The sequence below is a fragment of the Scyliorhinus torazame genome, chromosome 4 (assembly GCF_047496885.1).
Source record: "Scyliorhinus torazame isolate Kashiwa2021f chromosome 4, sScyTor2.1, whole genome shotgun sequence".
NCBI classification, from domain to species: Eukaryota; Metazoa; Chordata; class Chondrichthyes; order Carcharhiniformes; family Scyliorhinidae; genus Scyliorhinus; species Scyliorhinus torazame.
This window is the reverse complement of record NC_092710.1, coordinates 109,671,715-109,687,900: the sequence shown is the minus strand read 5'-3', so window position 1 is coordinate 109,687,900 and position 16,186 is coordinate 109,671,715. Positions and strand designations below refer to the sequence as shown.

General features: G+C 44.0%; 1 protein-coding gene across 1 annotated transcript in view; it reads left to right on the top strand.

Moving 5' to 3' along the window:
- trim67 (tripartite motif containing 67) overlaps positions 1 to 16,186 on the top strand; it is a 68,366-nt gene that overhangs the window by 12,442 nt on the left and 39,738 nt on the right. Inside the window, exons 2-4 of the mRNA XM_072498469.1 lie at positions 622 to 717; positions 9,099 to 9,221; positions 13,935 to 14,045. Coding sequence (XP_072354570.1) covers positions 622 to 717; positions 9,099 to 9,221; positions 13,935 to 14,045 — 330 coding nt within the window. The remainder of the gene's footprint in view (positions 1 to 621; positions 718 to 9,098; positions 9,222 to 13,934; positions 14,046 to 16,186) is intronic.

Here is a 16,186-nt window from a genome sequence, read left to right as displayed (position 1 = left end):
TTCAAAGGGTTATTTCTCCTGTTTTTACCTTAATGCTTCCCCTCACACTAACTGATATTGAATTCCATCTGTATCGCTCCAAGCTTCCTTTGTTCTTTTAATAAATTAACTATACCTTCTATTTTGTTACCATCTGCAAATTTTCACACCACTCCCTAGGCCTGTATCCAAGCTTGCGCAAACAGTAAATGAGATGAATGGGCATTTAATCTGTTTTTCATGATGTTAGCTCAGAGAGGAATGCTGGCATGGATGCAGCAGAACAGCCTGTTCTTCTTTGAACGCTGCCACAGGTTCCTTTAGTCCAGCTGAACATACGGAGTGTTTGATGTCTCATCCAAAAGTTGACACCTCTGACAATGCAGCACTCCAGTTTTTGAGCGACATGTGAGTCATACATTGTGTTCTTTCTTAAAGTGCTGGCAGCGGTGTTTGTGTAAGGGGCTGAAACTGTAGGCTTCTGATTCAGCAGGGGAGGTTTATCAGCAGAGCCAACCTGATGCTATCATTTATGACATGAAGGCAAGATTAACAAGTGAACCCATGTGACTCTATGACTGTGAAAGATGCAAATTCGAATCTGTTGATTTAATGCAAACCTTTATTTTCTTCTGTCTGTAGGCCCATCTGTCTCAAGCATTAAATGGTGTGTCTGACAAAGCGAAGGAGGCCAAAGAGTTTTTAGTGCATTTGAAAAACATGGTACAGCTAATTCAGGTAAGTTGATTATAAGATTTATGGCACCCCTTGCATGATCTCAGTGTGAAACTACATAAAGTTTTGTTGAAAGAAAATGATCAAAAACTTGTGTTTTCATTCATTGGGTTCTGAATGCCCACTTTCCACAATTTGAAAATGGCTGCTTCCTTTCAGAGAAGATGTGGCGGCAAATAAGCAGGTTGGATAGCTGGTATGGGTAATGAATGAAATGCTCACATCATTGAATTAAGGTTCCTGTTGCCATTAGTATGACATTTCTGATCCTGGTGGTATCTGTATGTGGATACCCTAATGCAAATTGGCTGAAGTGAATGCCGGATCTACAGTGGGTGCAGACTAAGACACTGGTATTGGGCAGTGTTAATTTGATTCAAGGAGCTGCAATAAAGTCAAATTGTGCGGACAATCTGTCTCTTTATTTGATGGGTTGGTAGTAATAGAGGTGTAGTTGGAGAAAAGAGTGCTAGGATGAGTTAACTAAGAGTTCAAAAATAAAAGTTTCAAATGTCATCTTAAAATAAAACCCAGATTTGCAGGCAAAGGTACTGTAACTGTGAGCCAGAGGTGAAATAAATCTGGACAGAAACACAATTCAATTACAATTAAGTACTGTAAATTATTTTACAGTGTCGTTAGATCTTCATTCTTTTAATGCAAATTATTTCAGTCAAACTACTTTTATTTTCTTTTTCTTACCATATCAGACATATGGGGCTGGAGTTTAACCCTCCCCACTGGCCTGTTTGAAGGTAAGGGGCACACTGTCTTCCTGCCAGCCTTCTACCTGCTTCTCATTTTCTCTGGATGATGGGGGTGTCAAACACCCACCCTCAGTACTACTTTACCCAAGAATGAGGGAGGCTCGTGCCAAGTGGGTGGCCCGGCAGCTTTTTACTGGGCAAGCTGGTGTTGGGCAAAGTGGGGTGTGAACCTCCTTTGTGAGACCCCAGTGCCCAATGGAGGCACCTGTTCCTTCCTCCTCACATGATCATAGACTCCCTTTAACCTTCCACCACAATCTATCATACATTCATCCATCCCCATCTGCAGCATCAAATCTTGAATTAGTTTCTAGTGTTGGAAATATTTCACGAGCCCTATTTTAAAAGGAGTTTTGTCTAAATAATATGCAATTCAAACAGTGGATTAAAAAAAAATCGAAACCATATTTATAACAGAATTTTAAATGAAGAAATGTTGTTTGTAATTTGTTAATGGAACTGTTTGCGAAAATATAATATTTTGAGTTGTACTTTTCTTTTTGCTTTTGTATTTTTTTTTAATGATAGGGCATTGTGTTACAAATAATTTTTGATTCTTGGAGTCCCGAAGGCCATTCTTACCGATGGTTGTGTGACCTGCATATTGGATAAGCTGCCAAAGTCCAACAGCTTCAGCATCTCCTTGGTATCTGGGTCCACCTCAATCACCTCCTGATCCAGAGCGGAAACCTCTGGGACATAGTTATAGAATAGAATCATAGAAAAGTTACAGCACAGAAGGGGGCCATTCAGCCCATCTTGTCCATGCCAGCCCGAGGACACCCTTTCTAACCCCACCTTCCTGCACCCAGTCCATAGCCCTGTGTCTTATAGCACTTAAGGTGCAGATCCAGGCATCTTTTAAAGATGTGGAGATGCCGACGTTGGACTGGGGTGAGCACAGTAAGAAGTCTTACAACACCAGGTTAAAGTCCAACAGGTTTGTTTCAAACACTAGCTTTCGGAGCACTGCTCCTTCCTCAGGTGAATGAGGAGGTATGTTCCAGAAACATATATTTAGACAAATTCAAAGATGCAAGACAATGCTTAGAATGCGAGCATTTGCAGTTAATTAAATGTTTACATGTCCAGAGATAGGGGTAACCCCAGGTTAAAGAGGTGTGAATTGTCTCAAGCCAGGAAAGTTGGTAGGATTTCGCAAGCCCAGGCCAGATGGTGGGGGGTGAATGTAATGCGACATGAATCCCAGGTCCCGGTTGAAGCCGCACTCATGTGTGTGGAACCTGGCTATAAGTTTCTGCTCGGTGATTCTGCGTTGTCGCGCGTCCTGAAGGCCACCTTGGAGAACGCTTACCCGGAGATCAGAGGCTGAATGCCCTTGACTACTGAAATGTTCCCCGACTGGAAGGGAACATTCCTGCCTGGTGATTGTCGCGCGATGTCCGTTCATTCGTTGTCGCAGCGTCTGCATGGTCTCGCCAATGTACCATGCTTCGGGACATCCTTTCCTGCAGCATATGAGGCAGACAACATTACACCTCAATATGCCAACATCTTCATGCACAAGTTTGAACAAGACCTCCTCACCGCACAGGACCTTCACCCAAAGTTATACACCAGATACATCGATGACATTTTTTTCCTTTGGACCCATGGCGAAGAATCACTGAAACAACTACACGATGACATCAATGAGTTCCATCCCACCATCAGACCCACCATGGACTACTCTCCAAAATCAGTTGCATTCTTGGACACACTCATCTCCATCAAGGACGGTCACCTCAGCACTTCGCTTTACCGCAAGCCCACGGATAACCTCACGATGTTCCACTTCTCCTGCTTCCACCCTAAACACATTAAAGAAGCCATCCCCTAAGGACAAGCCCTCCGTATACACAGGATCTGCTCAGACGAGGAGGAGCGTTACAGACACTGAAAGATGCCCTCGTACGAACGGAATATGGCGCTCGACTCATCGATCGACAGTTCCAACGCGCCACAGCAAAAAAACGCACTGACCTCCTCAAAAGACAAAACACGGGACACAATCTACAGAGTACCCTTCGTCGTCCAGTACTTTCCCGGAGCGGAGAAACTACGACATCTTCTTCGCAGCCTTCAACACGTCATCGATGACGATGAACATCTTGCCAAGGTCATCCCCACACCCCCACTACTTGCCTTCAAACAACCGCGCAACCGTGCCGGTTAGGTGGATTGGCCGTGATAAATTGCCCTTAGTGTCCAAAATTGCCCTTAGTGTTGGGTGGGGTTGCTGGGTTGTGGGGATAGGGTGGAGGTGTTGACCTTGGGTAGGGTGCTCTTTCCAAGAGCCGGTGCAGACTCGATGGGCCGAATGGCCTCCCTCTGCACTGTAAATTCTATGATAATCTATGATTAATCTGGGACAAAGGTTCGGCACAACATCGTGGGCCGAAGGGCCTGTTCTGTGCTGTATTTTTCTATGTTCTAAACCATTGTTTGCAGCAAACTACCCAGCCTTCAGAACAGCGACCACAACACCACACAACCCTGCCATGGCAATCTCTGCAAGGCATGCCAGATCATCGACATGGATACCACTATTACACGTGAGAACACCACCCACCAGGTACGCGGTACATACTCGTGCGACTCGGCCAACGTTGTCTACCTCATATGCTGCAGGAAAGGATGTCCCAAAGCGTGGTACATTGGCGAGACCATGCAGACGCTGCGACAATGAATGAACGGACATCGCGCAACAATCACCAGGCAGGAATGTTCCCTTCCAGCCGGGGAACACTTCAGCAGTCAAGGGCATTCAGCCTCTGATCTCCGGGTAAGCATTCTCCAAGGCGGCCTTCAGGACACGCGACAATGCAGAATTGCCGAGCATAAACCTATAGCCAGGTTCCGCACACATGAGTGCAGCCTCAACCGGGACCTGGGATTCATGTTGCATTACATTCACCCCCACCATCTGGCCTGGGCTTGCGAAATCCTACCAACTGTCCTAGCTTGAGACAATTCACACCTCTTTAACCTGGGGTTACCCCTATCTCTGGACATGTAAACACTTAATTAACTGCAAATGCTCGCATTCTAAGCATTGTCTTGCATCTTTGAATTTGTCTATATACATGTTTCTGGAACATACCTCTTCATTCACCTGAGGAAGGAGCAGTGCTCCGAAAGCTAGTGTTTGAAACAAACCTGTTGGACTTTAACCTGGTGTTGTAAGACTTCTTACTGTGCCCTTTTAAAAGAGTTCAGGGTCTCTTCCTCCACCACCAACCCGGACAACCAATTCCAGACTTCCACTACCCTCTGCGTAAAAAAGTTCTTCCTCATGTCCCCTCTACACCTTCTGCCACTTATCCTTGAATCTATGACCCCTGGTTCTAGAATTATCAATCAAGGGAAACAATTTTATCCTGTCCACTCATCTTTTCTCCTCATAATTTTGTACACCTCAATTAAGTCACCCCTCGGTCTTCTTTATGCCAAGGAAAATAATATAATTTTAAAAATATATCCCTCCTCTCCTGCTCTTCTTGCTGCAGTTTGATGGAGATGCCTCTGACAGGCCCACACTGAATACGCTTCATTAAGTGTGTCACATACCCTGCAATTTTGTTGCAAAGTTTCACGCTGGGATGATGGCAATCTCCTCGCAGACCCAAGTCATTGCCGAGGCGGGCGTAATACTTTTCAATGATCACTCGGGCGGCTTTCTTGACCGCCTTAGTCCTAACACGACCATCTTGGATTCCAAGCGAGAAAAGAGCTAGTTGTACTTGTTAAGCTTTCCAATACAATCAGGCTGTCTTTGTTTGAAGCGTCGGTTGGGCAGAGACTGGAGAACTCCTGGCTTTGTGAACTCAAACTTTAAGAATGGCTGCTCGGACATCGGATTTTTGGTCTGGGAGCACAGGCTGGATTAGAAGTTGGGACAGGCAGTCCCAGAAAAATTGAGAAGGCTGCCAGGTGCAGAGGTGGGCTGAACAGAAGGCTTGCCTTGAGGATCTGGCACTGTGTCCAAAGTTTCAAAATAAAGAATGAAACTTGAAACATCCCTCCAGTTCTCACCCTTCTAGGGGTTGTGTATGGTGAGGACTACTGTTTACGAACTTTAAAGCTGGTCACTTTTAAAATGGTCCATTTGAATTTCTGTTAGACAATTAATAATCAAGGTAATTTGGAAACAGGAAAGCAGTTGTTTGTGGGAAGCTGTACTTGAGGAATTTATGACTCCAATTCTGCCACTAAATCTGAATTCTAGGGGGTTTCTGTGTTGAGGGAATAGTTAACAGCATTGTGTTCAATAACGTGAATTTCAGATGACACCTTGGCCTGAACTTTCCATTTGGGAGACTATCGTCTCCCACTGGAGCTGAATCGTACCTGATTTGCGCTCACGCTGGGAAGTGTCATACACACCCCTGTCCGCATCAATGGTGCTGATATGGAGGTGGTTGACAGCTTTAAATTCCTAGGTGTACACATCACCAACAATCTGTCCTGGTCCACGTCGACAACCAAGAAAGCACAACACTTAAATTTCCTCAGGAAACTAAGGAAATTCGACATGTCCACATTGACTCTTACCAATTTTTACAGATGCACTATAGAAAGCATCCTATTGGATTGGATTGGATTTGTTTATTGTCACGTGTACCGAGGTACAGTGAAAAGTATTTTTCTGCAAGCAGCTCAACAGATCATTAAGTACATGGAAAGAAAAGGGAATAAAAGAAAATACATAATTGGGCAACACAAGGTATACAATGTAACTACATAAACACTGGCATCGGATGAAGCATACAGGGTGTAGTGTCAATGAAATCAGTCCATAAGAGGGTCATTTAGGAGTCTGGTGACAGTGGGGAAGAAGCTGTTTTTGAGTCTGTTCGTGCGTGTTTTCAGACTTCTGTATCTCCTGCCTGATGGAAGAAGTTGGAAGAGTGAGTAAGCCGGGTGGGAGGGATCTTTGATCTTTCCCCAGGCAGTGTAGATGGAGTCAATGGATGGTGTGTGTTCGTGTGATGGACTGGGCGGTGTTCACGACTCTGGCGTTTCTTGCGGTCCTGGGCCGAGCAGTTGCATCACAGCCTGGTATGGTAACTGCTCAGCCCAAGACTGTAAGAAACTACAGACAGTTGTGAACACAACCCAGTCCATCACGCAAACCCGCCTCCCATCCATTGACTCGGTCTACACCTCCCGCTGCCTTGAGAAAGCAGGCAGCATAATCAAAAAACCCTCGGGTTATTCTCTCTTCCGACCTCTTTCATCAGGCAGAAGATACAAAGGTCTGAGAACAGGCACTAATTGGATTAAAAAACAGCTTCTTCCCCAATGTTACCAGACTCCTGAATGACCCTCTTATGGACTGAACTGATCTCTTCACACAGCTTCTCGACTGAGTAGTACTATACTCCGTATGCTTCACCCAATGTCATATGCTACACCCGATGTTTATGTCCATGTATTTACATTGTGTATTTATCATATATCCTGGCCGGGATTCTCCGCTTTGCTGGCGCCCGGGGGTTTCCCGACGGCGTGAGGCTGCCCCACAATGGGAAACCGCATTGACCAGCTGGCGTAACGGAGAATCCTGCCAGCTGGTTGGGGCAGATATGTGGCGGGGCGGGTCGGAGAATCCTGGCCTCTTATGTTTTTTCATGAATGGAACAATCTGCCTGGTCTGTATGCAGAACAATACTTTTCATGGTACCTTGGCACAAGTGACAATAAATCTAAATCTAAATCAAATCCAGAAGCAATTCGCAATCTTTAGCCATGCAAATTAATGCATGGCGGGGATTGCGAGGGATTCCCTAGTGAATCCCGCTATCGGGCCACCATTTTCAGCGGGCAGCTGGGCCCTCCTCCGGCAGGTCCGGCAGCTGGGCCCCACTCACCCCTTACAATGCAATTCCGCACCCACCACTCTCCAGGATTTTATCGGTAACCTGATTTCAAACCGGAGACCCCCCCTAAATTACAGAGGCCCCACCAGGGCCCTCCCAGTGTAGGAATGCCCTCCAGGGACCACCCCTCATTACAGTGCCCCCCACCAGGGAGCCCCCAATTACAAAGACCCACCAGGGACCCCCCAATGACAGAGACTTCCACCAGGGACCTCCAATTATGGAGACCCCCCACCAGACACTCTTTTCCCCCCCCTCCCTCCATTACAAGACCCCCTCCCCCCATTAAAGAGACCTTTGCTTGAAAGCTTCCCCAGAAGAGAGGGGCCCTTGCCTGGAAGTCCCCCATAAGAGAGACTCCTGCCTGGAAGTCCATCATAAGAGAGACCCCTGACTGTAAGCCTCTCATCAAAGAGACCCATGCCTGGAAGCTAGAGAGCAATCCGGACAGAGGCAGTGAAAATAAATCTGCTTTAACATTCACCTGTTGGCTCAGGCAGAGGAAGCAGCACCTATAAATTCCTGGAAAGATAAAATTAGTCAGCTGCGTTTAAACCCCCTCAGATCTTTGATCTGCAAGCCTTTTATTCATATTTCTGTGAGATTGCTTTAAGTAGGCTGTGATTGATAACTTCCACACACACCTAGACTTATCTGCGTGATAGCTCAGTGGTTAGCACTGTTGCTTCACAGCGTCAAAGACCTGGGTCCGATACCCGACTTGAGTCACTGTCAGTGCGGAGTCTGCACATTCTCCTCGTGTCTGCGTGGATTTTTGCGGGGTGCTCCGGTTTCCTCCCACAAGTCCCGAAAGACGTGCTTGTTAGGTATATTGGACTTTCTGAAGTCTCGCTCAGCGTACACGAACAGGCGCCGGAATGTGGCGACTAGGAGATTTACACAGTAACTTCATTGCAGTGTAAGCCTACTTGTGACACTAATAAAGATTATTATTTCATTATTATTAGCTATTTGCATTGTTTACTTCTTCTCCCTTCATCTCTTTCAAGTAACTAGCTGTGAAACTAAGCAATGTTTATATACATCTAGTGTGAGTGACAGCTCATTGGCCACATCAAAGACAGTTAAGTACTTTCTACAGAGAAAAAGAGAAAGTGAGAGCATTAAAGCACTTAACAGGTTAGTTTCACAGCTGACACTTGAAAGCCACTCAAACCTGAAAGGAGATGAATTAAACGATGCAGCCAGCTAGGTTTGTGTGTGGATGGTGCCAATCAGAGCCTAGTTATATCAATTTTGCAGAGATATGAATGAAAGGCTTGCACATCAAAGATCTGAGGGGGTTTGAACTCAGCTGACTGGCTTTCCCTTTCCAGGAATTTATAGGTGCTGCTTCCTCTGCATGAGCCAACAGGTGAGTTTTAAAACAATGATTTATTTTTACTGCCTCTGTCCGGAACGCTCTCTAGCTTCCAGGCAGGGGTCTCTTTGATGGGAGGTATATTTGCATTTTACTTAATAAATTCTTCCCAACTCGCAAATATTAGTCTTTCGTACCTTGTTGAGTCAAGCTCAACTGAAACCCTAGTGTTAGAAATCAAGAATTCGGACCTTAGAGCTCTTAAATAAAAGTATATTATACCTCAAAACGCTTAAATCTTACATCATGTTCAGGAGTGGGGCTAGGGTATACTGCGAGAGGCTAGCCATTGCGACGAAAATGTAGGCCATGATATTTCTAACCCTCACTGTAGTTCCATTTGTTCTTTTATAGGAGAATGGTGTGGAGGTTGAAGCTTGCCTTGTGGCACAATGTGATGCACTGGTTGATGCATTAAATCGCCAAAAAGCAAAATTGCTTACTCGAGTTACCAAGGAGCGCGAGTTTAAGTTAAAGGTAAGTTCTGGACAAAGTGATGATTGTGGCAAATGACAATTGTTACAAAATAAAAGATGCACACAGCACAAACAGAAGCTATAGCAAAGATGGTTCTGGATAGGTAGTTGTTATAGGGGACTTTAACTTTCCAAATATTGACTGGAAACGCGATAGTTCGAGTACTTTAGATGGGTCTGTTCTTGTCCAATGTGTGCAGGAGGGATTCCTGACACAGTATGTAGATAGGCCATCAAGAGGCGAGGCCTTATTGGATTTGGTACTGGGTAATGAACTAGGACAGGTGTTAGATTTGGAGGTAGGTGAGCACTTTGGTGATAGTGACCACAATTCCATTACGTTTACTTTAGTGATGGAAAGGGATAGGTATATACCGCAGGACAAGAGTTATATCTGGGGGAAAGGCAATTATGATGCGATGAGGCAAGACTTGGGATGCATCGGATGGCGAGGAAAACTGCAGGGGATGGGCACAATGGGAATGTGGAGCTTGTTCAAGGAACAGCTACTGCGTGTCCTTGATAAGTATGTACCTGTCAGGCAGGGAGGAAGTGGTCGAGCAAGGGAACCGTGGTTTACTAAAGTAGTTGAAACACTTGTCAAGAGGAAGAAGGAGGCTTATGTAAAGATGAGACATGAAGGTTCAGTTAGGGCGCTCGAGAGTTACAAGCTAGGAAGGACCTAAAGAGAGAGCTAAGAAGAGCCAGGAGGGGACATGAGAAGTCTTTGGCAGGTAGGATCAAGGATAACCCTAAAGCTTTCTATAGATATGTCAGGAATAAACGAATGACTAGGGTAAGAGTAGGGCCAGTCAAGGACAGTAGTGGGAAGTTATGCTTGGAGTCCGAGGAGATAGGAGAGGTGCTAAATGAATATTTTTCGTCAGTATTCACACAGGAAAAAGACAATGTTGTCGAGGAGAATACTGAGATTCAGGCTACTAGACTAGAAGGGCTTGAGGTTCATAAGGAGGAGGTGTTAGCAATTCTGGAAAGTGTGAAAATAGATAAGTCCCCTGGGCCGGATGGGATTTATCCTAGGATTCTCTGGGAAGCTAGGGAGGAGATTGCTGAGCCTTTGTCTTTGATCTTTAAGTCATCTTTGTCTACAGGAATAGTGCCAGAAGACTGGAGGATAGCAAATGTTGTCCCCTTATTCAAGAAGGGGAGTAGAGACAACCCCGGTAACTATAGACCAGTGAGCCTTACTTCTGTTGTGGGCAAAATCTTGGAACGGCTTATAAGAGATAGGATGTATAATCATCTGGAAAGGAATAATTTGATTAGAGATAATCAACACGGTTTTGTGAAGGGTAGGTCGTGCCTCACAAACCTTATTGAGTTCTTTGAGAAGGTGACCAAACAGGTGGATGAGGGTAAAGCAGTTGATGTGTATATGGATTTCAGTAAAGCGTTTGATAAGGTTCCCCACGGTAGGCTACTGCAGAAAATACGGAGGCATGGGATTCAGGGTGATTTAGCAGTTTGGATCAGAAATTGGCTAGCTGGAAGTAGACAAAGGGTGGTGGTTGATGGGAAATGTTCAGACTGGAGTCCAGTTACTAGTGGTGTACCACAAGGATCTGTTTTGGGGCCACTGCTGTTTGTCATTTTTATAAATGACCTGGAGGAGGGCGTAGAAGGATGGGTGGGTAAATTTGCAGATGACACTAAAGTCGGTGGAGTTGTGGACAGTGCGGAAGGATGTTACAAGTTACAGAGGGACATAGATAAGCTGCAGCGCTGGGCTGAGAGGTGGCAAATGGAGTTTAATGCAGAAAAGTGTGAGGTGATTCATTTTGGAAGGATTAACAGGAAGACAGAGTACTGGGCTAATGGTAAGATTCTTGGCAGTGTGGATGAGCAGAGAGATCTCGGTGTCCATGTACATAGATCCCTGAAAGTTGCCACCCAGGTTGAGAGGGTTGTTAAGAAGGCGTACGGTGTGTTAGCTTTTATTGGTAGAGGGATTGAGTTTCGGAGCCATGAGGTCATGTTGCAACTGTACAAAACTCTGGTGCGGCCGCATTTGGAGTATTGCGTGCAATTCTGGTCGCCGCATTATAGGAAGGATGTCGAAGCATTGGAAAGGGTGCAGAGGAGATTTACCAGAATGTTGCCTGGTATGGAGGGAAGATCTTATGAGGAAAGGCTGAGGGACTTGAGGCTGTTTTCTTTAGAGAGAAGAATGTTATGAGGTGACTTAATTGAGGCATACAAGACGATCAGAGGATTGGATAGGGTGGACAGTGAGAGCCTTTTTCCTCAGATGGTGATGTCTAGCACAAGGGGACATAGCTTTAAATTGAAGGGAGATAGATATAAGACAGATGTCAGAGGTAGGTTCTTTACTCAGAGACTAGTAAGGGCGTGGAATGCCCTGCCTGCAACGGTAGTGGACTCGCCAACACTAAGGGCATTCAAATGGTCAGTGGATAGACATATGGACGATAAGGGAATAGTGTAAATGGGCTTTAGAGTGGTTTCACAGGTCGGCGCAACAGCGAGGGCCGAAGAGCCTGGACTGGGCTGTAATGTTCTATGTTCTATTCAGCCCATCATTCCTGTTTTTTCTTTGAAAGAGGTCTCCAAATAGGATCATTCTGCTACTTTTTCCCCATAGCAATCACGGCAATTTTTTCCTTTCCAAATATTCAACTCTCTTTTGAATCTGTTGCACTGCCTTTCATGGCCGTAATGCTTTGCTGCATTCAAAAAAAAAAATCCCTCATCTCTCTTTTGCCAATTATATTAAATCTGCGTCCTCTGGTTACTGACCCTCCTGTCTGTCTTTCTCAACTTCCTCCATCAAAATCCGTCACAATTTTGAAAACCTCTATTGAATCTCCCCTCAATCTTCTCTTCTCTGAAGAGAACAATCCCAGCTTCCCCAGCCTCCACATAACTGAGCGGTCTCACCCCTGGTATCAGTCTAGTAAATCTCTTCTTTCGCCTTTCAATGTTAGGCATTAACATTTTACGTTTTGTTTGCAATAGTTAAAATGAAGAATACAAATGAATTTTACTTGGACGTTTTCAAGGTTTACACCACATTGTGCTTTACAAGTTAAATATTTGAATATTAGTTTAGACAATATGGTCAAATACTTTAGAAACAATTTCAATCAAAATTATAGAAAATATGGAACTGATCATGTGATGTTCAACTTATGTACTGAACATGAGACAGAATAATTGTAATGATTGTAAATATTTAAGGGGCACCAATTAAAAAGCAATGGTCTTGAGAGGGCTGAAAAATACTCAGCAACATGCTCTCAACAGGTGTACAAAAATATCTGTGGTGCACCGGTGTGAGATTCTCTGAGCAAGGCCATAAGCTGAATGTACATCTTTCTGTTCCTTACAGCTAAGCATTGCATCAATTCTGAAAGAAAATAGGAAAAACACAACCATTAGTTTAATGTATGGTCAAAGTAAATGAACTAAATACAAGATGGTGACTTATAAATCCAATAAGAAATTCAGAAAAACATCTTTACCCAAAGAATAGTGAGAATGTGAAACTTGCTGTCACAAGGAGTAGTTGAGGCAAAAGCATAAATGGATTTGAAGAAAAAGGTAGATTAGCAAAATAGGCCGATAGGAATTGAGGGGTATGTTGATGGGATCATATGAAGAAAGATAGAAGGAGATTCACATGAAGGATAAACACTGGCATGGCCCCATTGGCTGTTTCTGTATTGTAAATACTTTGTAATATGCAGTGTTCTATGTTTCTTTGCACATCAGTTGGGTTTTACAGAAATTCGATAGTTTTGTGATCAATTTGCTGATACTAACTCTTTACCACACAATTTTAAAAACTGAGTTCGAACTATAAAGCTGTTATGGTAGGATTTGATCTCTCAGTCTTGTTAGTCCAGAGCTCTGGATTACTAGTGCAGTAACATAGCCACTACATTACATATCCCTAGTTTCAAATATCCTAGTTTCAAAAATCTGTAAGTATGTGTGAGTGTTATGGGGAAATGAGGCATAAAAACAGGGCTTTCTTTTTTTCCACATGAAGCACCATATCCTTAGCTTTTGCAATGCTGCTCATGGTGAAGCAATGTCAATGTTAGGTAAAGGGGTTATTCTTTGCAGTCTTGGTTCTCCAGGGGAATTGTCCGACTCATTCATTATGTTTCTTCCATAGTCCTGAGTGAATACGAAATGCTTGCAAGTGAGATCTTTGGGTAGTTCACACAGCTGACGCACTGTGCATGCTTTTATTTTTTCACTCCCCAAGTAAATATTGACAAGTAGATTTGTGTGCCCAAGACCCATTTTAGGCCAACAAGCTGGAGCGGCACGGTGGCACAGTGGTTAGCACTGCTGCCTCTCAGCACCAGGGACCCAGGTCCATAGCCTCTGTCTATGTGGAATTTGTACATTCTCCCCATGTCTGCGTTGATTTCCTCCCACAGTCCAAAGATGTGCAGGTAAGATGGCTTGGCCATGCTAAATTGCTCTTAGTTCCAGGGATGTGCAGATTAGGTTCTGGGTTATGGAATAGGGCAGGGTGATCGGGGGAGTGTAAATGGGTACAGTGCACATTTGAAGGGTCAGTGCAGAGTCGATGGGCCGAATGGTCTCCTTCTGCAAAGTATGGATTCTATGATTATGATGTGTAAATTTCTCTTGTTCCAATCATGTATACTTTTGATGTGTTAAGTTAGATTATAAACATTGTACCTGTGTTTTTCAGGTGGTTCGGGAACAGATAAGCCACTGCACATTGAAACTTCGCCAGACGACCGGTCTCATGGAATATTGTCTAGAAGTATTAAAAGACAATGATCCCAGTGGATTCCTACAGGTATGTAGTGTGCATCTATTTGTACTTGTGCAGTAGAAAATCTTCCTTTTAGCAATAAATATTTAAGTGAAATGGCCTGTTAGAAATGTGTTAACAAGGACAAATGACCAACATTAACATTGATTTCAAAGACACACATGGAAGGAATAAAAACATACTTTAGTGCAAAACAAATGATTTCAATTTCACGTGGAAGCAACCCCAAAGTGTTTTCTCCATTGGAAAACAATAAGATAAGAGTATAATATATTTCTCGCAGGTGCTCTCTTTCAGTACTTTTGCATTTGTTCATATCTAATGTATGAGGGTCTCATCTCTATATTAGGGGCTGGTTTAGCACAGGGCTAATTAACTGGCTTTTAAAGCAGACCAAGGCAGGCCAGCAGCATGGTTCAATTCCCGTACCAGCATCCCCGAACAGGCGCCGGAATATCCTATGATCCCTTTAACTCCAAGAGCTATATCTAAGTCCTAGGAAATATACAATGTTTCGGCCTCAACTGCTTTCTCTGGTAGAGAATTCCACAGGCTCACCACTCTCTGGGTGAAGAGATTTCTCCTCATCTCAGCCCTAAATGATCTACCCGGAACCTCAGGCTGCGACCCTTGGTTCTGGACTCCCCCACCATCGGAACTATCCTTCCTGCATCGACTCTGTCTACTCCTTTTAGAATTTTGTAAGTTTCTATGAGATTCACCCTCATTCTTTCAAACTCCAGCGAATATGATCATAACCAACCCAATCTCTCCTCACAAGTCAATCCCACCATCCCAGGAATCAGTCTGGTAAACTTTGCTGCACTCCCTCTATAGCAAGAACATTCTTCCTCAGATAAGGAGACCAAAATGGCACACAATATTCCAGGTGTGGCCTCACCAAGGCCCTGTATAACTACAGCAAGTGCCCTAATCCTGGCATCAATAACCTGTCCATATTCATCAGCTCTGTCACTATAACTTTAAAATTTACGAGCACCCCATCCTCAATGGTCTGACTGGAACCTCCCAACTATTCTCCATCTTCCACATTCTGATGTTCAGGAATATCTCATTCCTTCAATTACTCGCCCACCACGTCCTGGAAGAAGCATTGCAATCAAGCTTCTACAGGTGAAAGCCTCAAAAAACACCCGAATGGACTTCAGCCAGTGACCTTAATCTACACCTTTATCACTTCCTGACTACATTTCTCCAATACTCTTATTTCTACCTCCCAGTTCCATCCTCCATAAGCTAACCACTCATTCAAAGTGCTGTGGCCTTAATTCACCTTCTGCACCTCTAATTTTGTCTTTGACAAGCTCCAATGTCTGTACATGGAATCATTTTTAGAATTCTCACAATACATTCAAATCTCTCCACAAATCCCTCCATGTACCTACTCCTTACACACACCCGCCATGGCTATTAACAGTGGCCCAGGCCCCTAGCTCTGGAATACCCTCCCATACCAGCCTCCCCGAACAGGTGCCGGAATGTGGCGACTAGGGGCTTTTCACAGTAACTTCATTTGAAGCCTACTTGTGACAATAAGCGATTTTCATTTTTCATTTTCATGAGTACCTTATTTTAAAGCTGAATCTATTTGCATTAATTTTTGAAGGAAACATTACATGGCACAACTCAAAAGGGATTTTTAATTGAACATGGCTTGGAGCACTAATCCTCGATTTGAATCACAAAGGTGAAGCAGCATGATTTTGCAGTTTGTAAATGAGACTTGTAAGAAGGGCATAGAGTGCAATAGTGAAAATGCATGATGAATTTGTACAAAGCATTGGTTGGGACTCAGGGCGACTGCAGTTTTGGGTGCACTGTTCCAGAGAGAATGGTAAAGCCACAGAGAGTGTACAGTGTGGATTCACCAGGGCGATGTCAGGGATTGGATATTAGCTGTGAGGAGAGGTTGATAATCTCCAGACTATATCCCACAGAAGCAGCAAAAGCGAAGAGGAAATTTTAATAAAACTTTTGAAAATTTATGAAGCACTTCAGTAGAGTGAATAGAGAAAAGCTGTTCCTTCCGTTTTGGAGGGGATCGATGAAGGAGGATAATTCATTTAAATTGTCATTGAAGGAATGATGGGGAAATTTCTTTCTGAAGTGGATTGTTGTAATGTTTAACCACAGGGTGTGCTTGA